Source organism: Diceros bicornis, chromosome 18, assembly GCF_020826845.1.
Source record: "Diceros bicornis minor isolate mBicDic1 chromosome 18, mDicBic1.mat.cur, whole genome shotgun sequence".
Classification (NCBI taxonomy): Eukaryota; Metazoa; Chordata; class Mammalia; order Perissodactyla; family Rhinocerotidae; genus Diceros; species Diceros bicornis.
The window spans coordinates 26,924,929-26,951,732 of record NC_080757.1 but is presented as its reverse complement, the minus strand read 5'-3'; the positions used below and the strand labels follow the sequence as shown (position 1 = coordinate 26,951,732).

General features: G+C 36.6%; 1 protein-coding gene across 7 annotated transcripts in view; it reads right to left on the bottom strand.

Annotated features, from left to right (window-relative positions):
- The window catches only part of BCAS3 (BCAS3 microtubule associated cell migration factor), a 559,119-nt gene that overhangs the window by 222,788 nt on the left and 309,527 nt on the right, over positions 1 to 26,804 (bottom strand). Inside the window, exon 24 of one of the 7 annotated variants that reach the window (XM_058560488.1) lies at positions 22,097 to 23,511. The exons of the other annotated variants lie outside the window; for them this stretch is intronic. Within the exon in view, the coding sequence (XP_058416471.1) occupies positions 23,504 to 23,511 (8 nt within the window). The 3' untranslated portion in view covers positions 22,097 to 23,503. Of the gene's footprint in view, positions 1 to 22,096; positions 23,512 to 26,804 lie in introns of those variants that run through there. 7 annotated transcript variants of the gene reach the window in all.

The window sequence follows — 26,804 nt, the reverse complement described above, 5'->3', positions numbered from 1 at the left end:
CGTATGAACACATTATAGAAATGTATAGAACACAGTATGAACAGATTATAGAAATGAACACACCACAATGCACATTGTCTTTCATGTGCTAGGAGAGGCCGATGAATGATATACTTTTTTAATTCACAAAATTTTAACTGAGTGCAAGGATTGCATTTTCCTGTTCAAATGACTGGTTCTACCCAAAGCAGCATGAAATATTTAATTAAATATTTTCATTTAACTCTAATTTGAAAGGCACAAAACTTTTAACTTGTTTGCCAAAATCAGAAACTCTTTAGTTGTTCTGAAAAGAGTATACATATATACACATTCAAAACTATAAAATTAAAGGTTGATTATTTAAATCTAGCTTTTAAATTAAAATATTTTGCATTCCTTTCCGATTTAAAACACTCTCCAATGAAAGCCACCATTATTTATAAGTGAAGAAAGAAAAGGGAATTTGTCTTCCTTCTCCCCGCTCCTCACTTTGCCATTGTCACCTGTATCTATTTCCAGGAAGCCAATATTCATTAGGGTTAATCTGCCTACTAAATGAATAAACAAAGGATTTCTCTGTCACTAAGAGGCCAGGTGAGCCGATAGCATCTTCTAACACAGAAAATCATCTGTACCATACAGCTCAGGAAATTACCTGCTGCAATCCCATACCTGGGATCATTTGGCAGGCAGATTTCTAACGTTGAGTAATATATGGAAAATGGAGTATAACCATTTTTTCAAAGGACTGAAAATCTCACATATTTTAGAACAGAAGAACATTTTTATATAATTAACTGTATAACTCACCAAGGAAAATTAGTGGGAAAAAACCCAACAGAAACTTTTCCATGTTTTTCCCCCTAAAAACCAACAATGGATGAAGAACTAATGCCAAAGTACCAGCATGCTATGAAATAAAAACTGATACAATAATACCAGTAGTTCTATGGATCACAAGATCTTAAAAATAACATAACTTCTAGAATAGTATGTAGTCAACAAACTAAATAAGCAAAATACATTATTACAATCTCTACTTTTCAGACTGATAAATTCAGACCAAGTAAAGCTACATGACCTCAGTAGTTCATCAAGACACCAGGAAAAGAACCCAAGACCAGTTATTTGTTAATACAGTCAATTGATAATATTGCCTTCCTGTGTTTCCCTTTGTGGAGCAGAATCCCAGGTCTTGCTTCCATGTAGAAATCATTTTTCCAGCTAAATAATCCAACATGAAACCATCGGTGGTAAATAAACACAAAATAAAAGTAAAAGAAATGAGGTCAAAGATATCTGACCTCTCCAAATGTGGGGGGAAAAAAAGAAATCTACCCTAGATGCTAGTTTTAAATAACATTTGATAGCCTGAAAACTATGTGGTATAAGCAGATAAAAGAACTGGAGGCCTGATTTGATTAGGCACATGACACGGCAGCGACAAAACTCATTTACAAAACATGAAAACAAATAGTGATTAGATATTATTACTTTCTCAGAATTAGGTTCAGTCCTACAGGAGGGCCTAGTTGTAATACAGAATGAAATAAGACCAAATCTCTCAGCTGGTGTGCCGATGAGAATCAACCAACGTGCTATCCTTGGCACATGGAGCCGTTACGTAGCCGAAAACTCACGCTATCTTTATTTAACTTTTAATATTATACTTGCAGAGAAAAGGAGCCAAACTCCTGGGCAGATTATATATCATTCTCTAGAGGGACTAAAGATTGGAGAATGAAAAGACTTAGGAAAAGGGTTAGTCAACATTTAATGAGTGCCTACTGTTTGTGAAACCCCATATGAAACAGGACTGGGTTTGCTCAAGGGTGATAAAAAACAGATATGGTCTTTGTACACAGCATGTTATCATTATTATTATATTTGAATTTCTTCACTTCACAAGGGTTCCCTGGTTGTTTTTATACTGAATATGTCAGATATACATCAGATACAAAAAACTGTCAGGAGAGGTGCCCACGTGGAGGAACAGCTATCAATGGGGAAGCAGTGAAAATGAGGGACCCCAGCCAGGTACACTGTAGCACCTAACAAAAAGCAGCGTAGAAAGAAATATAAAGGACTTACTCAAAATGTGGGATCTTCCATAGTTTTTATCTGTTGGGCCAGGTTTTCTGAAATAAGCCATTTAAACATAAATCAAAGTAAATGCAAACTCTATGTGATTCCCAACAGCAATCAGCTCATATTGTTGTATTGACAACAGATGCTAACTATATGAGTGTCATATATACATATTCCTGAATTTATTTTTGCTGAGAGGGTTTTTGGGTGTATGTGGGAAAATTCAGCATGTCAGTTTAAGGAAATGTATATGATTTCCCTTTCAAGAGCCTACAAAAACATATGGGAGCAAGATAATGTTTGTCCTGACCTGCCAAAATCCTGGGGAGATCATCTCAAATCCACATCACATTCCTGAGTACTAATGCTCACACTGGGGCTTTTGCATTAGCAGATGTGTGAAAATGCATGTACTCAGAGAACTCCCTCACGGCCTCACATCTAAAGAAGCTCCTCTACAACAGCTATTCCAGCCAAACGCTGAACCGACGTTTCCAAGTTAAGTATACCTTCATTTAAGCCAGTGTCTGGACAGAAAAATTCAACTGCAGGGTTTGTTATTTGGCTCAAAACCCAGAGGGGCCTGAGCGAATGTTAGACAGATTTTCAGGAGGCCTCCCACGTTCCACTCCCAGTCGTCAAGTTATATCAAAGACTCTGGGAAATTTTTCCTCACTCATGTAACAATTCTTAGCAATCAAATTTTCCCATTTCAATCTCATCACTGGAAGAGGCAATGTGTATGACTTTAGTCGTGATTAAAATGGGGCTGGGGATCTGTTGAATACTGTCCCTAGTTCATTATCTAGGCTGTGGCGAAAAACTATGTATACTCAATAATAATAAAAAAAAAAAGTTGAAAACATTAACAAAATCAAACCACCTTTGCATACTTTCTTTAAGATTTTCTCCTGTAAAAATAATAGTTTTTAAGCCTTATAAAAATGACACACACTCACTGTAAAAAAACTTGAAAGAAGAAAATTTAAACTGCCCGTAATCCCATCACTCAGAGATTAAACACTACATTTTGGTCTGTTTCCTTCTAGTTTCTCAAATATATATAGATATACACACACAAATGCCTATATAACATTGTGTATATACATAACTACATTTTTTTTTTTTTTGGTGAGGAAGATTGGCCCTAGGCTAACATCTGTGCCCATCTTCCTCTACTTTATACGTGGGACGCCTGCCACAGCATGGCTTGACAAGCGGTGGCTAAGTCCGCCCCCGGGATCTGAACCTGCAAACTCCGGGCTGCTGAAGCGGTGCACACAAACTGAACCACTACACCACCAACCTGGCCCCCTACTACATTTTTTTTTTACATAAAACTTTATATGGTTTTGTATCCTTCTACATTTACAATGGCAAAAAGAAAAGCAGTGGTTGCAATCTTAATTAGACAAAACAGCATTAAACAAGAAAAAAAAAAGGACACAAATGTTAAAAAGGATACCTAGGTATATTATATTGTGCAATGAAGCTCTAACAGTTATGAATATCTACATATCACACAATACAACAGTGACATTATATAGCAAAACTACAGAAATATAAGGAGAAATAAAGAGAAAAATATTAGTAGCATGAAATTTTTTTTTTTTTTGAGGAAGATCGCCTCTGAGCTAACATCTGCCACTCCTCCTCTTTTTGCTGAGGAAGACTGGCTGTGGGCTAACATTCGTGTCCATCTTCCTCCACTTTATATGGGACTCCGCCACAGCATGGCTTGCCAAGCGGTGCGGTGGTGCGCGCCCGGGTTCCGGCTGGCAAACCCCGGGCCGCTGCAGCGGAGCTCGCGCACTTAACCGCTTGCGCCACCAGGCTGGCCCCAGTAGCATGAGATTTGTTTTTGTGTGTGTGTGTGTGAGGAGGACCAGCCCTGAGCTAACATCCAATGCCAATCCTCCTGTTTTTTGCCGAGGAAGACTGGCCCTGGGCCAACATCCGTGCCCATCCTCCTCCACTTTATATGGGACGCCACCACAGCATGGCCCGACAAGCGGTGCGTCGGTGCGTGCCCAGGATCCGAACCAGCGAACCCCGGGCCGCCGCAGCGGAGCGCGCGCACTTAACTGCTTGCGCCACCGGGCTGGCCCCCCAGTAGCATGAGATTTTAATTCAGCTTTCTAAGTCCATGACAGGATATATACGGCACTAGAAGACACATGAACATAATTAATGAGGTAAATCTAACTGATATAAAATGTAACTTTATATCTTGAAAATGGAGAATATACCCTTTTTTCAAATGCCCATAACATAAATTCACAAAAAATAAGTATTTTTGCCAAAAAATAACATCTGATCTAATCTTCTAGATCTAATCAACAATTTACAGGAAATTTCAGAGACAAAAGAACACCATGGGGATGCAATCAGCAAAATCCTGTTTGTGAGAAGGGAAACACTACAGGATAAATGGCCCGGTTTCTTAAAACACTGTAAGGAATTGACAAAAGGAGACGGAAGAGAAACCTATATATTAACAGAGTCTTATGAGATATATCAATCACTTGCAATGTTGGGTCTTACTTGGAACATGATTTTTTTAAATGAGATAATCAGAGAATTTAACATGGACTGGAGATTTGATATTAAAGAATTGTTAATTTTTTCAGCATGATAATACTTTGCTTTAAAAAAAAGAGTCTTTATTTTTTGGAAATATGTGCTGAAATATTTATAGATGAAATAACATGATGTCTTAGGCGGGCCCCATGGCTTAGCGGTTAAGTGTGCACGCTCCGTTGCTGGCGGCCCGGGTTTGGATCCCCCGGCGCGCACCAACGCACCGCTTCTCCGGCCATGCTGAGGCCGAGTCCCACATACAGCAACTAGAAGGATGTGCAGCTATGACATACAACTATCTACTGGGGCTTTGGGGGGGTAAAAAAAAGAAATAACATGATGTCTGAAATTTGCTCCAAAATAATATGGTGGGGTAGTGGGGTAAGATATAAAACTAGTTTCGCCATGAGTTCTTAATTGTTGAAGCTACCTGATTGTTAGGGGTTCGTCATGCTATTCTTTCTATGTTTGCATATATTTGAAATTTTTTATAATAAGGAGTTAAAGAGAAGACAGAGCATGTGTGTGTGAGTGTACACGTGTACACACACACATACACAGAAACTGATGATACCAAGTACAGATGATTCTTTTGAGGAGCTATGCTTTAAAGGAAAGGAAAGAAATGTGATAAATCATATTTGGTCACAGTAGATTATTCTTTTATTGTAATGTTCAACTTGGTTTGTTGGTATTTTATTTGAGATTTGTGAATCTATATTCAAATGTAAGAATGATGCATAGTTCTCTTTTTTGTATGTTATGTCTGTTAGGTTTTAGTCATTCATTTTTAAAATCCTCTCTTATAGGGGATTAGAAAAATCCTGTCCTCAATAGGTGTTAAAAAGTTCCTGAATACTAATGCTATTTATTATGAAATAGGAAAAGGCAGGAGGCCACAGCCTGCAAGCACAAAGGTGAGATAATGGCTTCCACATCACTTAACTGTCAGCCTCACTTAGTGTGAAGTGTTGTGTCTAGAGACTCCCTACCAAGCAACCATTTAAAAATATATAGAATATTTAAGTAATTGACAAACAGAAGAACGGTCAACTTTTTGGAAGGTAATTTAAAAACTATAACGCATTTCTTTTTTGCAGTGTCAATATGGAATAATAAGAAAGCCGTGTTAGAAAGAAACAAACAATATGCATTTCAAATAGTAGCACCAGAATCCTGAGAAATTAGTCCCTACTTTGGTAAATGTTATCGAACATTTCTATAGTTCACTGGAGTCCTTAGACTCAGTACTAGTTTGCAACAAGATTCTACCAATTTATGATAGAATCTACATAGTGACCTGGAGAAAGAAAATACTTTGGTCTTTGGGATAGATTCTTTATTTTACAAACATCCCTGAGTAATGAAATTTCAATTGCAAGATATCCAGAGCACAAAGGAATGGATAACTCAATGCAGACAGTAACTCAAACCACCTACCATATGAGAGACAATACCAGCTTACTGAGCTAGGTGCTCATCTCTAGCTCTTTCCGTAGACACCAGCTCCAGAGAAACCTGAGTTTGAGATCTCTGCAGGTTTACCAGTAAGGTCTCTAGCAGAAAAGAGACTCATCTACAAACTCTATTTGTAAGAAAATGAAGCCAGATAAAGGAGGGAGGAAGCAAAGTTGTGGCCATACTTAGCAAGACTCAAGACTCCACACACAAAGCCAATCTCATACTCAGTCAAGGCACATTCTACAGCCATCACGGTTTCAACGTTTTTCCTTTCCGGTCTTTTGCAACATATCTCAAAAAGAAAAATAGTGTTGGCAAACCTTAGCTTACTTTAATGTACATGAAATGTCTAGCTTGGTTTTAAATTTGTGTAATACTGAACATGATGCTCTAAAATACTGGTAAAGTAAAAAGAAGCAAGGAAGAAATGAAAAATTCAAATGTACCTACCATTATAGTACGGCCTTCAAAGTCTAAAATATTTACTGCCTGGCTCTTTAGAGAATAAGCGTGTTGCCTCCTGATACTGACCAAATCAGGGACAAACTGTTCATTTATAAGATGTATTATTTTTTCATATACAGACAGACAGATATATACATATATATTTTTGCTGAAAGATTTAATTGCACAAGCTGATTCCACTTAAGGGAAAATAGAGTAGATGTCTGTTTCTCCAGCTAAGTACAACCCAAACCCCTGGACATTATGTACAAAACAAACATAAGAAGACTCTGAAAGGTGGAGAAAAGAGGGCAGACCAGCTAGAACATTTGTTCAGGACACAAGAAATGACACAGGGAAGATGAGGTCTTTGGGTGTTCTTTTTGCCTCATATATCCCAGCCTTGGAGCTGAAGAAGCCAAATGCCAACGGACAAAGACGAAAACAAGTCTGAACAAAAGCCTGAGCTCTCTAGCCAAAGGAATAGGGAAGGGGCAGTCTCGCAAGATAGAAACTTTTAGGAAACAACTGCTTTACTCTAGCCAAACACCACAGAGAAAACTGTGGCTCTACCACCACTCATGCCAGCAGAGGCCAAGTGGGGAGCCTAGATTTCCACCCTTTCCACTGTCATGAGGCTATAACAAGATGCCAACAACCCCAGCAGGGTGGTGTCAAAAGAGGCTAAGTAGGGAGTCAGGACTTTAATTCCCCACAGCTGTTAACAAGAACCACCTCCCAACACACATATGCAGTGTCAGTGCAGAACAAACAGGGAGCGTGGACTTCCACCCCCTCCCGGCAGGAAAGAGGCGCCCCTGCTCCTCTCCACTCTCGTGCTGTCAGAACAGGCCTAGGGGCGAGTTAGGACTTTCGTCATCGTCCAGCAGTAATGAAACCACTCTACTGCATTGTCAGCGGAGACCACATGGGGAGCTGGAACTCCCATCTCTGCCCAACAGAACCCTGACCTTGGGTAGTAATGCTGCCCAAGCAGGACTTCTACCACCACCTGGCAAAAGCAAGGCACAACATTCCACTTCCATAGTGGTGTCTGAGAAAGCCAGTTAAAACAAAAGATTTAAATAAGATTCAAATCTTAGGAATGTGTCCAGGTTTCAACTGAAAATCACTCAACACACCAAGAACTAGGAAGATATCAAACTGAATGAAGAAAAGACAATCAATAGACATCAACACCAAGATGACAAAGCTGTTAAAATTATCTGACAAAGGTGTTTAAAATGCCATGATAAAAACGTTTCAAAGAGCAATTATGAACCTGCTAGAACAAATGAAACAATAGAAAGCCTCAGCAAAGAAACAGAAACTCTTAGCAAAGAAGTAGAAGATGTAAGGAAGAATCAACTGGAAATTTTAGAACTTAAAAATACAATAAACAAAATTAAAAGTTCAGTGGATGCATTCAATAGCAGAACGGAGGGACTGTGGGAAAGAATCAGTAAACAGTAAAAGAACAATAGAAATTACCCAATCAGAACAATATAGAGGGGACGGCCTGGAGGCATAGCGGTTGAGTTCGCCTGTTCCGCTTTGGCGGTCTGGAGTTCGCCAGTTCGGATCCTAGGCACAGAGCTACTCACTGCTCATCAAGCCATGCTGAGGGGGCGTCCCATCTAGAAGAGCTACAACTCTACAACTCTACAACTATGATATACAACTATGTACTGGGGCTGTGGGGAGAAAAAAAAAAAGAAAAAGAGGAAGATTGGCAACAGACATTAGCACAGGGCCAATCTTCCTAAAAAAAAACACAACAATATAGAGAAAATAGACTAAAAAATTAACAGAATCTCAGATAGATATCTTTTCCAGCTAGTGTTTTCATTTCCTTTGGATAAATACCCAAAAGTGGAATTGTTGGATCATATGATAGTTCTATTTTTAATTTTTTCAGGAACCTCCATACTGTTTTACACAATGTAAACTGGCTGTACCAATTTACATTCCACAATTCCAGTTTACAGTGCACAAAGGTTCCCTTTTCTCTACATCCTTGCCAACACTTGCTATTTCTTGTCTTTTTGATAACAGACATTCCAACAGGTGTGAGGCGATATTTCATTGTCGCTTCAATTTGCATTTCTCTGATGATTAGTGATGCTGAGCACCTTTTTATGTACCTGTCGGCCATTTGTATGTCTTCTGTGGAAAATGTCTCTTCAGAACCTCTGCCCATTTTTTAATCAAATTGTTAAACAACAAAAATTTCTATTGAATTGTATGAGTTCTTCATATATTTTGGATATTAATCCCTTATCAGATAGCTGATTTACGAATATTTTCACCCATTCTGTAGGTTACCTTTTCATTGTGTTGATGGTTTCTTGTGCTGTACAGAAACTTTTTAGTTTGATGTAGTCCTACTTGTTTATTTTTGCTTTTGTTGCCTTTGCTTTTGGTATCAAATCCAAAATATCATCGCCACGACTGATGTCAAGGAGCTTACCATCTATGTTTTCTTCTAGGAGTTTTATGATTTCAGGTCTTATGTTTAAGTCTTAAATCCATTTTGAGTTGATTTTTGTGTATGGTGTAAGATAGTGGTCTAGTTTTCCCAACACCATTTATCAGAGAGACTATCTTTTCCCCATTGTGTATTCTTGGCTCCTTTGTCATAAATTAATTGACTATATATGCATGGGATTATTTCTGGGCTCTCTATTCTGTTCCATTTTTATGCCAACACTACATTATATTGATTACTATAGCTTTGTAATATGGTTTGAAATCAGGAAGCACAATGCTTCCAGTTTGGATCTTTCTCAAGATTGCTTTGGCTATTCTGGGTCTTTTGTGGTTCCATACAAATTTTGGGATTGTTTGCTCTATTTCTGTGAAAAAATGCCATTGGGATTTTGACAGGGATTGCACTGAATCTGTAGATTGATTTGGGTAGTATGAACATTTTAACAATATGAAATCTTCCAATCCATGAGCATGGAATATCTTTCCATTTATTTGTGTCTTCTTCAATTTCTTTCATTAATGTCTTATAGTTTTCAGTGTACAGGTCTTTTACCTCCCTGGTTAAATTTATACCTAGGTATTTTATTCTTTATGATGCAATTGTAAATGGGATTGTTTTATTAATTTCTCTGATAGTTCATTACTAGTGTATAGAAATGCAACTCACTTTCGTATATTAATTTTGGATCCTGCAACTTTACTGAATTTATTAGTTCCAACAGTATTTTGGTAGAGTCTTTAGGGTTTTCTATATATAAGATCATGTCATCTGTAAATAGTGACAGTTTTATTCCTTCCTTTCCGATTTGGATGCCTTTTATTTCTTTGTCTTGCCTAATTGCTCTGGCTAGGACTTCCAGTACTATGTTGAATAAAAGTGGTGAGATTGGGCATCCTTGTCTTGTTCCTGATCTTGGAGGAAAATCTTTCAGCTTTTCACCACTGGATATGATGTTAACTGTGCGCTTGTCACATATGGTCTCTATTATATTGAGGTTTCCCTCTATACCCACTTTGTTGAGAGTTTTTATCATGAATGGATGTTGAATTTTTTCAAATGCTTTTTCTGCAACTATTGAGATGATCATATGATTTTTATCCTTCACTTTGTTAATGTGGTGTACCACATGGATTGATTTGCAGATGGTGAACCATCCTAGCATCCCTGGAATGAATCCCACTTGATCATGGTGTATGATCCTTTTAACGTATTGTTGAATTCGGTTTGCTAATATTTTGTTGAGAATTTTCGTATCTATGTTCATCAGGGATATTGGCCTGTAATTTTCTTTTCCTGTAATGTCCTAAACCTATGTGGTTTAGGTATCAGGGGAATGCCAGCTTCATAAAATGAGTTTGGAAGTGTTCCTCCCTCTTCTATTTTGTGGAAGAGTTTGAGAAGTATTGGTATTAATTCTTCTTTAAATGTTTGGAAACCATAAACCAAAGACTTATATATAGGAATTTTATTTACTCTTCTTTAGTATGGTAAAGAAATTAGAAACCAAAAAGTTTAATGATAGAAGACTAGACAAGTAAATGATTCAGAGAATATAACCACTAAAATATCTATGTTTTGAAAAATATCTCACGACTTGAAGGAAATTTGCTGATAATAATAAGTGAAGCAAGTTACAAAACACTGTTTAATATACTGTCAATTTAAAAAATACTATTAGTAAAAAAGGAGTAGACACTAAGAATTTATACACCAAAATGTTAAAAATAATTACATCTGTGGAATGAAATTACTTTTATATTTTATTCTTTATATTTTCAAAAATTTCAAGAAAGAACATATACATATAAGCAGGACAAACTTTTAAATAAAACACCAATAAGTGACAAATGAGCTCAATTGAACTCCCCTCGCCCTCCTTCTTTCCCGAAGTGGAGTGCTGTAGCCCTTCCACTTCCCTTGTTTTCCCTCTCTCTCCAACACTGAAGGCAAGAACTTTAAGAATTCTGTAGGTTTTTCCTCTAGTGTCAGCACAGTCATGGCTTTTAACGGGTCTGGTTTTCTAGCCACACTCCACTTAACTTTTATTGAAAACCTCACCAATGAAACTAGGCTCCTCCTAAGTTTTTCTGTGATCATTTGGTTTAAAGAAATTAAAGGTCTGAGGCAAGCAAAGTCCAGGTTTTGGGGTAAACCATGTGGGTGGAAAACTGGGCTGGTGCAAGGCAGTTTTTCAAAGTGCTATGCCCTGTGGCAGGGTAGTTTTCAATAAACATAAGTAGGGAATATTTAAATAGCACCCCATTTACTTTTTAATTCTCATAAAAATGGAGGGATGAAAGAGTGGAGGTGCAGATATGGCTCCATTAAAAGCCACAGCTGAGCCAACAGCAGGGAGGAAACCCACGGAGGTTACCTGAAATATGCATTACACAGCTTGTGATGATAAAAAATTCACAACTTTTCCTTTTCTCAGCTATGCCTAGATTTATGATATAATCTAGTACCTTACTGAAGGACACTACTGACTTCAGCTAGGGAATCTTTAAGTTTCTTCAGTGGTTCTTTGTGGACCCATCAGAGGCTTAGATCTATTCAGCCCACATTAAGAATGCCCTGCTCCAGGGCTGGGCAAAGTTACTCTGATAAGCAAACGTAAGATAAAAGTTTTAAGTATTATTTCTACACAGAGGGCAAATATTTTTCATTTCATTAAGGCCTTCAGATATCTTGGAAAAACAAAGATGCTTACATAAAGTCCTTTAATGAAGCAGGAATAGATGGGGCAATGCAGAGATTCTCCCACGGGGTGACACGTAATACCTGATTTGGAGCTCAAGGTGCTGACATGGATCCCTAAGTAAATGAGACAGTTATCTAAGCCAATAAATGATGAAGGATGAGATTAAATGCAGATTTGAAAAGCATAGATGTCAATCCCTCAGGGTTGCTTGAAATAGTAATTACTGATGTTCCAAAGCATTTGTCCTATGTTCTACAAATGAAACAGTAAAAAACAAGCCTGTAATATTTTGTCCTTACTTCCACTTTGACTGAAAAAATTTCTTTAAAATAACAGCAGAAAAGTGTGTCTTGGTTACTCCTTGGTCAACGATTTGCCTCCTAGAAGCCTGGAATTATGTTTAAAGTTCTCAGCGTCCCTGCCAACGTGAATGTGTGGGTGGGGAGGTGGCGGAGGAGAGACGACATCAAGCCCACCCAACTCCTGGAAATTTTAAAGAAAAGACAAAACTTTCCAAGAGAAATAGTCATTTTGGTAAATGAAACCATTTGTAACTTTAGAGGAGATTTTTATTTCCCTCCAACATATCATAAGAAAAATCCACACTGTACCCTAATAGGCTATAAAGCTTTGGTTTAAAGAAGGGTCAACAAGAGCTAAAACCACTAATGTCATACTTGAAGAAGGAAGAGTGGAGGGCAGGGACGCCCCAACACTTTCATGATCCCAGTGAAAAGTCTCACTCAGGCTAAAAACTCTCTGCCAAATTTATGCCAAGAACAAGTTTTACAGCCAACCTAAAATCTTCTGTGCCTAAAAGGAGTGATATAGAAATAATGACATATTCAGCATCCTTTGGGAGAGTCTTTCACTTACAGAAATAAAACAGAATTATCAAAATAGGAAGACAGCAGCTAATAGGGAGAAATAGGGACAGAAGACAAACTGAAATAGAGAAAGGGGGGAAAAAGGAATGAAAGAGAGACAATGACAGACCAAGACAGAGTCCAAAAGCAATGTAAACAGCTGGTCTAACATGGAGAGAGATAGCTCCTCTGGCAAAAAAAAGTGGCTCCATTTCTTCATCTTTTGTAGGCTGAGCAAAATGTATTTACACGCAAAAACAAATATGACTAGAGTCAAATCCATGTGGGCAGAACTATTTTGAGGTTCTTCTTTTTTAAGGAGATGAAGAGGCTTGAGGAGTTAGTTCCCATTTTGTAGTCCCCACCAAAACTCCCTAAAATAGTTAATTGCATTTAAGTATAGAAGTCAATATATTCCTCACTAAGCCATAGTGATGAATACCTTTCCATTAAAGCACTGTCAGAGCTGCCTCAGAATACTGCAAATGTATCCAAACAGTATAGGATCACAGATTTTAGAATCAGAAGGGTCTTTGAACATCTAATCTAACAAACTTATTGTAGGAATCAACTGAGGGTCAGGAAATGAATTGTCATGCTGGCACAGCCTAAAAATGGAAGAACTGGATGGTGGAGAAGGAGGGTGAGATAATAATTTCTGAGATTTAGACCATTGTCTGAAATATCAGAATCTAATCTATCGTTATTGAACATACCCTCAAAGAACATCATCTGTTAGCTAAGAATACAAACTCTGGAATGAGACTGCCTGGCATCCAACCTGGGACCTACCACTTCTCTAAGTCTGTTTCCTCAATTATAGAATGAGGACAATAGTATAACCATTCTCCACAGGGTGGTCAGGAGGAATAAATAAGATATACATAAACAGCAAAAAAAACACTTTGAGATATAGTGTAACCTATTATTCTTATTATTATTGAAATAAAGTAACAAGGAGAGAACAAACAGTTAGAAAGAACTTCAGATGGCACTGCCAAAGTGGTAAGCAGATAGTGTACATCATTTCTCTGAGCCATAGCTCCTTATTCTAAAAAAGGATAGTATAACAATGTCTTTACCTCACAGGATTTTTGTGAAGAATAAAGAAGGTAATATACGTGAAACGCTTAGCACAGTATATTAAGCAATCAAAATTATATTATTCATCATATATAGAATTTAATATGCAGCACAGAAACTGTATTGGCGAAATATAACTCAAGATTTAAGTAGAGATGTTAAATATCCTATTTATTTCCTTTTAATTCCATAACTTTCCATGAACACATAGTGCAGTTAGGTTTCCTTCATAAGGAAGGAAGTACATAATTCAAAATTACATTAACTTACATTAATTTTCATTATTACAACCTCAAAATAATTTTATCTCAGCCAAGGACATCTACTAATTTGCATATAGCTATTTTTGTGAATGTTAATGGTACTATATTTATTGAAGTTCTTTAAGTAATTTCTTTTGTTCTTAAAATCATATTGTTAAAAATAAACCATAATAAACCAAAATAAATAAACTATATTGTTTATTCTTGAAACCACAGTGTTAAAGCAAACTACAGTGAAAATTCCACCATCAATAGCAGAAGCCAACAGAAGTATCACCCCAGAGCCTGTCACTTTATTAGTATTTTGACCATATCAAACAAATAGAAGGCAAAATTTAGTCGCCATTTTGCAGATGAAAAAACAGAGGCATGAAATGGGCCAGTTAAAGACCTTGTAGTTCCTAAGCATTAATGGGCAAGAAAAACAAGGCAAAAACATTTATCTCTCAGGTACACTTTCCTATATGAGCTGTTCTTTTTAAGTTTATTGAAAAGCTAAATATTATTATTGAGAATTTGAGGTGGGAGGTTATTTCTGAATAAACTATACAACACAAACCAGAATAATTTTAACACGTGACAAAACAAGTCCAGTGGATGGGATCTGAACAGTTCTTACAACTTTCAAAGCAGCTAAGAACTCTTAGATCTTTATAGTATTAATATTGTAGTGTACAAAGGTCCATTGGGAATCCCACTCATATGCTATGCCATGATAGAAGACCAAGGTGTCACGTCCATTTAGAATTAGAGCTTTTTTGGCTTCTTTTATGCTTTAATCCATATTTTGAAAAAGCAATTAACAATATTTTTAAGAGAAATATAATCACTTTGCCTCCCTCTCCCCTGCCTCCAAATATACAATAAATTGTAAGTTTCAAACACTAGTATTCCTTCAGTTTGCATTTTCCCACAAGTAGATGAAAAAGAAATGTGACCTTGGGCAATCACCATTCTTTAGTGAAAGCCTTTTTCAGCTTGAGAAAACATTACCTGACTGAGAGCAGCTTTCCTAGCTGAAAATAAATGTTTACTGCTTAAAGGGTAAGAGTCTCTCTGTGAGCTGCAGGGATACCTAGGTAAGCCAGGAGTATAACAGTCTTCAATCATCAAAATCTTATCAAAGAGGTTTTGCCAATGGCCCCTTAAAATAGAGGTGCCACTCAAAAGTGGAGGTGCTGTATTTCTGCGACTTCTATGATGCACATAGTTTATGATATAAAGAATAAATAAGGATAGTTCCTAGGTCAGATACACACCCTGCCACCTGCTGATTGTATGAAGAAAATCAAGGTAGGCTATTGTGGCCAAGATGCTGTTCAATATCCTGGAAAAAATGAAGGTTTCACAGATTCATATCTTTGCTCTAGCACCTACTAGCTATGCGACAATAGAAGTTATTTAACATCCCTTAACCTCAGGTTCTTCATTTGTATAAACAAACAAACAAACAATAATAACTTGCAATGGTAACCTGTCAAATTCCGAAAATATGTTAGGCATTGAAAGGAGAGTTTCATTTGTGTTTTGCATGGATATTGCATGCACATGTTCTAAAAGACTACAGCGAAAAGAAAGTCTCCTTATTTCTGTTCCCTAGCGACTCAGCCCCCTCCTAGGAGGCAACTACTGCGTCTAGACAAATGCAAAAATTTGGTTTCAATATTCCATGCTGAAATGTTGAATTCATTAACATTTACTGAGTGCCTATTATGTGTCAGAACCATTCAGGGTGCTGTGGGGAGTACAAAGATGAGCTCACAGTTTAGAATGGGAAATGGTTCCCAACTAACTTTAATATGAGGTGATAAACACAACAGTAAAAGTTTAAGAACAGAGGAGAAAGTAATTAATTTAATCAAGGGGTGAATTGGAATAAAGAGTAAAATTAAGAACAGGTTTCAAGGCAAATGAAAAGTTTCGGGCACCGTACCAAAATTTGACTAAGGTCTCTCTGGCTTACTCCTCTGATTCAGGAATTGGGACCCAAGCATGGCTATAAAAACTCTAATTAGGGGTATTCTCTCATGGCTAACAATTTCTGACAAAGGAAAAGTCAGCCTGATAGGAGAATGTCGAAGGGTTGACTGTGGATGCTGGAAGTGTCCGCTTTAGGTAGAGAGAAACGGAGGGTGAATCTTTTCTCTTTCCAATCATGCAAACATTCTTTACTTGAAAACTATATAAACTCATCTAGAGAAGAGATTACTAACCGGGGAGTTCAATTAAAGTTGCAAGCACAACTTTTGGTATTCTCTACAATCTTAACACTGATCATTTACAGAATAATCATGGTCTTTCCAATATTCTTAGAGCATAAAAATAGGTTTAAGACTCAAAATGCCATGTCTCATAGGGCTGCCTAAAGCATAAGAACAAGTCACTGAACTGCAACGACATTGCCAAAGCAGTGGCAATTCTTCAAAAAAACTTTTTGGCTTAATGGAACTTAGATCAGATGCCTACATGCCAATATGCTGGGCCCACGTCTAAGATGGGGTAGCTTAAAAGCCCCCGTATCTATACAGTGATATGTCTGCAAGTTAGCATCATATAACCAGAAGACAAAAGCAAATCCGTTCCTTTCAGAGGATGTTTGCCAGGCTTGACAACAGATCCCAGAAAGCAGGAATTTGCCGCAGTTAATGCTTTATAAAGATGACCTTCAAACACAAATTTCCATGCTAGCCTAATAAGACCAAAGCACAATTGAGTTGACAGCCATAATTCCTTTATTTTTATTATCTGGTTATGTAAAAGCTATCAAAGATGAGAAACATACTACTTAAACATAATGCTACTTTAAAAAAATGACATAAAAGATAATTTGAAACGTTCTGCAAAATATTTCAACTGATCACACAGTTTACCAAAGGCCCAGACAAAGGAACAATGATCATAAACCTAAGGGCAACCCTAATGAAGGGCTCTGGGTTAAAATTATATTTTCTAGGCTTACGTGAGGTAATGGAGGTATAAAGATGCAGCATTATTAAATTATAATCACTTTATGGTATATTTAAAGTGCTATGTTTTATCAGAAATCAACAATGCAACAAATATTGATTATCTGCTCTGTGGCAGGCACCAATATCAGGCATGTGGAAATACAAAGAGCCCCTTGTTCTCAAAGAGCCCTCTATGACAAGGCATTACTTTCCTCCCCCTTTTTCAATGCTTCCTACCCATGGGGTAATCCAATAATAATGCCATCCAACATGACAAAGTAATCTCAATCACAATATACTTAAATGCACCGGTACAAATAGTGACTTAAGAATTGCTACCAGTGTCATCTCCTTCTACTCACTCTTGCCCACGGATCATGGATGCCACAATATCTGCTTACCCAATTTCTTTTTTCAGCATACATTTAGCTGCAGGCAAAGATCAAACTCAAATGTGTTATCATTTCAAGTTGCACTTCAAATCCAGGTATTTGGATCAACGAAAAAAATTCTATTTTGGTATTCGAAAAACCAGTTACAAGCTGCATAATATTAAAGTCACAACTTTTGCAGGGTATCCAATCGCATCAGAGGTGAGATTTAAACTTCAGCACCCCAAATCCCAAAGATACAATGGTCTAATCCTATAAGAATACCCTGTTTAGTGATAATTACGATAGCCTCTTGAATACTGTGAAGTATGGAAAGAGGGACAAAGCCTCTATTTTTCTTCCCTCCATTCACAACATAGCCCCAAAGTTCTGAATATAAGCATTCTGTAACAACAAGCTACCTTTATAACATCCAGATAATTATAGGTTCAGGTCAAGAACTCTAGACCATATTGATTACATCTCTATGCAATAAGGACCCTCCAGCACTATTTGTATCCACTATAACAGGGACAGCTTTTAAGTATCTGTGACACTGAGAATTTTCAGTCCTATCAATGCCAGAAATGGAAAGCCAATGACGAGTCAGCTCTGTCAGTTGTTGCCTGAAGCAATAAGGACAAGCTGGGAGTCCATCATACCGGAACTTCATCTGCCAGCTGCATTCACACATTTTCACCACCTGAATAGTTGATTCTCTTCAACTCCCACATGGCTCATTTCAGCATACAGTGTTTTGAAATGAATATTTGATCAGGCAGGGTAAAAAGAGGTTTGGACTTATCTGAGGTGTCACCATAATGCACTTCAAGTAATTCTAAGTATCAGGAGCTAGGTGTCTTAAGTCCCACTCTTTGCATATTTCTGAAATGGACCTGTGATCCTAATTAAATATGATTAAATGAGATAAGTCATGTGAAAACATCTAGCACAGTGTTGGGCACATGGCTATCTATCAATAACTACTGGATTCTCATATCTTTTACTTCTATCTAACAGCAAATATCCTGAAGATTCCTCATAGATCACTGGGAGACAGGGACCTCATACTGCCAAAGAAACTTAAAAATCACCCTAATTTTGTCAAAACTCTAAACCCTCACCCAAATATGAACGTAAGAAATAAAGAAACACAGTAGGCTTATTAAAATTGCTTCATGACTTTTGGATGTCAACAGTTTGACTCTGACGCCTAGGTTTGGTTTTCTTTCTATTTATTCTACTTGGGGTACACTGAATTTCTTGAAACTTTGAGCTGATGTCTTTAATTTCGGAAAATTCTCAGCCCTTCATTTATTTCCTTTGCCCTATTCTCTCCTTCTTGTCATCCACGTGTAACACTTACTCCTATGTTAGACAGTCTAGCATTATCCACACATTTCTCACACTGAGTTCTGTTTTATTTCATTATTTTCTTCTCTCTCTGCTTCAGTTTTGATAATTTTTGACTTGATTTTGAGTCCCTGATCCTTTCTTCTTTTCTGCATCCAGTCAGCTATTAAGCCCATCCAATGAACTATTTAAGATATTATATTTTTCAGTTTTAGAATGTCAGTTTGGTTCTTTTATGGATTTTGTCTATCTTTTCCTCATTCTAATAAAGGAATGATACAATATAAAAACGTAGGCGTTCCAATATAGGAATTATACAATATAAGAATGTAGGTTTTCATTAAAAACAAAACACCCACATATAACATATTATTAATAGTGAAATATTAAACGTTTCCCACTAAGATTAAGAAGACAAGAATGTTCAATATCATCCCTTTTATTCAACACTGTACTGGAGGTCTAAGCAAGTATGATAAGGGGGAAAAACAAATAAAAGGTATAAAGATTGGAAGGAAGTAAAACCATCTTTATTCACAGATGACATAACTGCATAGTAGAAAATCCAAAGGAATCTACTAGAATTAATACATGAATTTAGAAAGGTTTCTGGATAGAAGTTCAACATACAAAAAGAATTACTGTATTCTATATACTATGAAAAAAATCTGAAAAATGAAATAAAACATGCTATTTATAATAGCATGAAAAACTCAAATAATTGAAGTAAATTTCACAAAATATTTGTAAGACTTCTACTTTGAAATCTAACAAATATTAAGAGTAATTAAAGAAGGCCTAAATAAATGGATAGCTATAAAAGGTTCATGTATTGGAAGATTCAATATTTTTAAGATGTCAATTCTTGGGCTGTCCCTGTGGCTTAGTGGTTAAGTGCGCGCGCTCCACTGCTGGCGGCCTGGGTTCGGATCCCGGGCGTGCATCGACCCACCACTTCTCCGGCCATGCTGAGGCCGCGTCCCACATACAGCAACTAGAAGGATGTGCAACTACGACATACAACTATCTGCTGGGGCTTTGGGGAAAAATAAATAAATAAATAAAATTATTAAAAAAAAAAAAGATGTCAATTCTCCCAAATTTGATCCATACAGTCAATGAAATTCCAATCAAATATCATCTAAATTTCTGTAGAGATGAATACCTATTTAATGTATATGTGTATGTGTGTGAAGGCATATATATATCAGTGGTTTTCAAACATTTTTTGAATCAGGACCCCTTTGTGCTCTTAAAATTGAGAATTCTAAAGAGCTTTTGTTTATGTGTATTATATCTATCAACATTGAAAATACTTATGTATTAACTCATTAAAAAACAAGAAACCCTTTATGTATTAATATAAATGACATTTTTATTAAAAATAATCTCCAAACTAAAAAATAATAGTGAGAAGAGTGACATTTTTACTTTTTTGGGGAGAAACCTTTATAATAGACAACAGGTGGATTCTCGTATTAGCTTATGCATTCAATTTGTTATGATATATTGTTTTGGTTGAAGTGTATGAAGACAAGTTGGCCTCATTCAAAAATGTAATTGGAAAAAGATGGAGCATGTTGAGATTCTGAGCCTTTTCAGATTCTGGGGATATTCTTCTTTAATACGACACTTAACAAGTTAGTTGCAATGATATCTGAAACCATATCAATTAACTTCTGTACTCTGTTAAAAATCCTTTGTCCTATCTTACACTTGGAATGAGTGCATTATCCATACATAATTTTGTAATAACACAAAATCAGTCATTTGGAAAATACTGCAGATCTTCCAAATGTTGATTTATTTTATTATACAATGTAAACATATCACACTAGTTAATATCACCACCTACCTCATCAGAAATGTCTTTAAGTATTGAGAACCTGTTAAGCAGACAGTGGTGGAAACCTTGGATACATGGTTTTCAAATGTCCACCTGGAGACTAAAATTTTACCATTGGTAATAAATATTGTCAGGTGTTTTCTTTGAAATGACAGGCTTACTTTGCTTATTTTTGAGAAAATTTCTGCCAATTCTCATGTCTGAATAAACAGGTTGTCAGTTGTTCTTTCAAGCAAAATGGTACTCCATGAAAACAGTTGCTAGTTCAGTTCACAACAATCACACAAGTGCACCTCCTCAAGACAACTATGGTGCATTAATTCCACTGTGATACATACAGTATTAACAAGAAGGCGCAAGCATCAAAACTTAATAAAATTAATGATTTTTACTGTATCAAAGACATTCTTAAGTAATTATACGTTTCTTTAAAAAAAACTGAGTGGATAGCATTGGCTTCAAACATAGTTTGACGGCACTGCTTTTACTACGCTAAAATGTCATCAGTTTTATCTACTATTGCTTCTCTACCACGTCTACTAAACGTCAACATGGTATAGAAAAGAAAGGCAAATAATGATTTCATGTTATTATAAAAATAGTTTTCACTAACAGACACCATGAAAGTGTCATAGGGACTTCCAGAGGTCCACAGACCACACTGTGAACCACTGGTATTTACGTGCATATGCATGTGTATGGAAACGCGAAGAACCTAGAAGAGCCAAGATATACATGAAAAACAAAAGTGAAGACAAACTGTTAGATTTCAAAACTTACTAAAAAGCTACAGGAATTAAGATAGTATGATAGCAGTGTAAAGACAGATATATAGATATATATAGAAAGATATATATCAATGGAATAGAATAGAGAATACAGGAAAAACATGATTTCTTAAAAAGGCATCAATGAAATTCATTGGGGGAAAGGCATATCTTTTTGATAAACAGTGCTGGAGCAACTGGTATCTGTATGGAAGAACCTGAACCCTGATCCTTGACTCATAACGTAATAAAAAATAATTTGAAAATGATCAAAGACCTAAATGCAAAGGCCAAAACTATATAATTACTAGAGAAGAGCATCACTTCAAGACTGTCAGAAAGGGAAAATTTTTTGAGCAAAACATAAAAACAATGGAAAAGTTATATTTCTGCTTGTCAAGAAACACCAATAAGAAAGTGAAAAGGCAATAAACTTGAAAAAACTTATTTAAAAATATCTGACAAAAGACCTACATCCAAAATCTTTAAAGAACTCCTGAAATTCAATAAAGAGAATAGACCTAATAAAAACTGGCGAAAGACTTCACAAGTACATTACAAAAGAAGATATTCAAATGGTCAGTAAGTATATTCAAGGTGCTAAATATCAGTATTCATCAGAGAAAAGCAAAATAAAACCACAGTTTACATTCACTAGAATGGCTCACACATTGCTGTTAAGAATGAAAAACAGTATAGTCGTTTTGGAATACTTTCCTGGCAGTTCCTAATAAAGTTAAACGCACGCCTACCTAGTGAGCCAGCAATTCCAGTCTTAGGTATAGGCCCAAAAGATATGAATGCATATGTCAAAAAATGCGTATGTCAAAACAAAAAAAAGACTTCTACAGGAAAGTTTATAACTGATTTATTCATAATAAGCCAAAAGCTGAAAACAACAGGATAACGGATACATAAACTGTGGTATATTCATACTACACTACAAGGTAAAGAAGGAACTAGTGACACATGTAACATCTGGATGAATCTCCAAAACATGAAGTTGAGTAAAAGAAGCCAGACACAAAAGAGGAGGTACAGAATGATTCCATTTACCTAAAGTTCAATACAGACAAAGCTAATACATGATGATAAAAGTCACAGTGGTAATCTCTAGGTCAAAGGTAGTATTGACTATAAGGGGCATCAGGGAACTTTCTGGAACGATGTAAATATTCTAATTTTGATCTGAGTGGTGATTACATGGGTATAAAAATTCATCAAGCTGCATGATTAAGATATGTGCATTTTTTCTATATGTAAATTATATTCTAATTTAAAAAAATTCTTCAAAGGTGATTCAAAGTACAGATTTATCATTTTTTTAAGCTGGAAGGGACTTTGTAAATGACCTCCCTTAATTCTCTCATTTTATGGAAGAAAGCCTGGGGTTTTGAAGCAGTTTGCCAAACAGGTAGTTACCAGCAGAGCTGAGACTAGAACCAAAGATTCATAAGTTACTAGTCACTATTCTTTCCACTACACCAAGCTTCTCAAGCAAGACTTTTCCCGGGGAACGATTATTTTCACTTTGATTATTTGCTTTAGCTTTTCTCTGACAGTTTTCAGCAATATCCAGGGGAATATCACAAGCTCTGGTTCCGACTAGTTGCCCGGGTGAGGTCCCAGGCTGCTTTTTAATTGCTCAGTAGGCTTACATATTCAATGGAGAGAGGCTCTTTTGTTTGTTTCTAAGTTTATAGATGGCACCTATAAGCATAAGCCTCTCAGGCTCTTGGACACAATTTAAAATAGTGTGGCATTAACAGTTTGACACTAATGTCACTAAGACAAATGGAATTCCCGGTTCAGACTTAAACAAATTCTAATACTGCCCCCAATATTGTCCCTCCGACACCACAGTCTCAGGCAACAGACTACATAAACAGTCCAGCCTTGTATTAAAGATGGAGTAATAAAGGTACAAAAAAGAAAAGTTGGGTCTTTTCGCCAAAAAGTCTCATGTAAATACATGGTACTCTGATATATCAACAGTAGGGAGAATTCCATCAATTCCTTCTCAAAATGCTTAGGAAAGACTTAAAGTCATGTCAAGGACGTGGTGCTTGCAGTAGAGAAAGCAAAGGCAAGCTTTTAGTTGACACAAAGATTTATTCAAAGAAGCAATGTGTCATCAGAAAAAACTTTCCCAACAGCTTCTTCTGCTTCTGTTTACAGTTTCTTCATCCTCAAGTGGGACACTCATTTTTTTCTTAATTGTGCTGAATTTTTCCACATTGTTAACTTGAATTTCATCTTCTAACATCCTATAAATATTAGAAAGAAGAACGAGAGGAATATTTAAATCAGAAGGAGAGAGATGCGGCTGAGCACTTTCCCGATGGGCAAACCAGGTCTTTTCCTTTTGTTGTTAATCTCTAAAACTTACTTTTGTTCTATACAGACAGCAGGTACACCATTAGATCAGAGTTGAAATAATGCATAAATGTCCTCATTTCTAACAAAAAAGCCAATCTTAATATCTGAGTTTGACTATTTACTAACTGTTTCAAGTATAAATAGTGTCAAAGTAAACTTACTGACCTCTTTTTTCCCCTCTGAGGGACTGTTCACAGGTCAGGACTAAGCCTTCTTTTAATTTCACCCTCATCCATAATCCTCTTACTGATCCCACATAGGCTTTGAATACCCAAGGAACAAGCATGCCTGGAGTTTTCGTCACCTTATAATCACAAAGAATATCTGGAACTCTATTAAATGAAAACCACGTCATTTATTCAAAGAAATATCTCAATATTTCTAAAGAATGTTATATTCTTTACATCTGGGAATTATTTTAGAAAACAATTTGAAAACCTCCCTGCCAAAAAAGATGAAACATTTTTGCATAGGGAACCTTAAAGTCTTTTTACAGATGCAGAGAAGAATGGCTAGGTAGGAAATATGACTTGTTGAAGGTTTCAGGAAAAGTTCAAGAGCATGATTATAATGTCATGGCTTCTGTCACTCAGCTCTAGTTTTAAAATCACAGAGCTAAGTGGCCTCACCATGGTAGACTGAATGATGTTTCTTACAAATCTCTTTGCTTCTTACCACCAGCATTTCTTGTGCCTCTGATGGCTTTAAGATACAATGACTAAGTTTGTCTGCCTCAGACTGCAATGACAACGGTAGACACAATGAAATATAATCCTTAGGAATATTCTTCTCTCAGCATCAGAAAAATCTCTGTAAGATAAAAGCATCCTCTATAAGAATGTCCCTCCCGCAGAGATTTGACTGCTCAAATAATCTCCTTGTTGCCTACCCAATCATACTTCTCTAATAAGTATTATTTGTTTTTTTAAAGGCGATGCACCAAATGCCAAATACACAAAGCAGATACAAAGGATGATTATAAAATCAACGAAATCAAATAAGTTTGGGTTTTTAAGTGTATCATTTTCTGCCGCAAACAAATTATTATTATTATTATTTTTGTGTGTGTGAGGAAGGTCAGCCCTGAGCTAACATCCATGCCAATCCTCCTCTTTTTGCTGAGGAAGACTGGCCCCGAGCTAACATCCGTGCCCATCTTCCTCCACTTTATGTGGGACGCCGCCACAGCATGGCCTGACAAGCGGTGCATCGGTGCGCGCCCGGGATATGAACCCCAGCCACCAGCAGCGGAGCGCGCGCACTTAACCACTGCGCCATGGGGCCAGCCCCAAACAAATTATTTTGATGTTGGGAAAAACTGGGTGCTGAAAAATTGTCTCCTGAATTAATTAATTTCCTAGAAATTTATTTAGATTACTTCAATTGTACAACAAAAATAATATTGCTTGTGAGTCAAGAACAATAACAAACACCAGGTCTGCAACTTTCTCACTATTTATTGAAATGCTCTATGTAACACTAATACCTTATGTGTCAATGCCTACTCTAAATGATAAGAACTGATCTTACTTATCTGTCACAATTTTCCTTCTCCTACTGTCATCTTCCTCAAGAATATACAGAAATGCTGCTCCCACCACTTCTAATAACATTTTCTCTATAAAATGTTTACTTTAGCAGAGTTTGACAAAGATGTCTGCTCTTCATGCGAGCCACACATTAGTTAGTCTTTAAATCTCAGTTGCTTTGAGTTTTCTTGGTAAACATCAATTTCCATGGTAAAACTACAAACCAGGACAAACAAACTTAGGATGAACCAGATCTTTCTAGGCGATTTGTGTGGATGACTCAAAAGCATCACACTAGAGTTGTTATTAAGTTATCCAACAGGTACAGCCTACAAGACTTGGAACAAGAACATCAGTCACCAATGTGGGAAGCAAAGTTTGAACAGGACATCGACGACTATCTTTCTATTTTTTCTTTAGATCGTATAACTTTATCAAAAGAAGGACACATGTTATAAAGGACAAACAATGGGAAGAAGTTCTTAGGTACCTAACCAGAAGGAATGTACAGAGAGGAAAAAAAAGGTAAGTAAGCCATGCAGAGTTTTGTCTGGAAATGCTGTCTGTGATTTAGACACAATTATGTTAATTAATTGGACATGGGAAAATGGAACAATTCTTTCAAATCCCCTTTGGTCTGGGTAGCCTGTGTGTAAGGGTAAATTCCTATCACAAGTCCACTTCCAGAATGGTCTTCTCCTTAGTCAAGAAGACAATTATCTAAACTCAAAATCTTAGGTAGAATAACGTCTTTTGAATCACCAAAGATCAGGCGAAACATGATATGAGAATAGCACTACATATAAAGCAGTTATAGATCTGCTGAGTCTAAAATACACATATTTATATAGAGACTGTAAGAAGCTGGTTCACAGGTATTTCAAGGCATAGAATTTACACTGTACCTAAATCACCGAAGTTAATAAGCAAAAAACATGTATTTTAGGAAATGTGTTTTTATGTAAAGGAGTGAAGCACAGATATACTAGATGATCAAGAAATTGTGAAAAAAAAATTTCCTAGCAAAAGTGGCACAATGCTCTCCTGACCTCTTTTAGTTTCAATAGAATAACACTGTCAGATTAATAGGTAGATATCTAAAACATAACAAGCAGACCAAAGGTTTACATAAAATATTTTCACTTTGAAAACTGTAGCAACCGTCAAAAGATTTAAACATATCACATTAAAGTTTTCAATTCTATGCCTCTGAAAATGAAATATAATATGAAAAATAATTATACCACCACTACTTTAGACAGAGCAAAAGCTGTCACTAAAATAGAGGGACAGTTGGGCCAGCCCCGTGGCTTATCGGTTAAGTGCGCGTGCTCCATTGCTGGCAGCCCGGGGTTCGGATCCCGGGCACGCACCGACGCACCACTTCTCCGGCCATGCTGAGGCCACGTCCCACATACAGAAGCTAGAAGGATGTGCAGCTATGACATACAACTATCTACTGAGGCTTTGGGGGAAAAAATAAATAAAATAAAATAAAAAAATAAAAATAAAATAGAGGGACAGCTATAACATAGGAACAATTAAAAAGACAACACACGTAGTTGTATAAATTGCTTGAAGGTAAGACAAAGCAATAAAGCCCGATAAGAGGAGGAGTCACATTGGTCATATCTCTAAGCAAGGGCAATCAA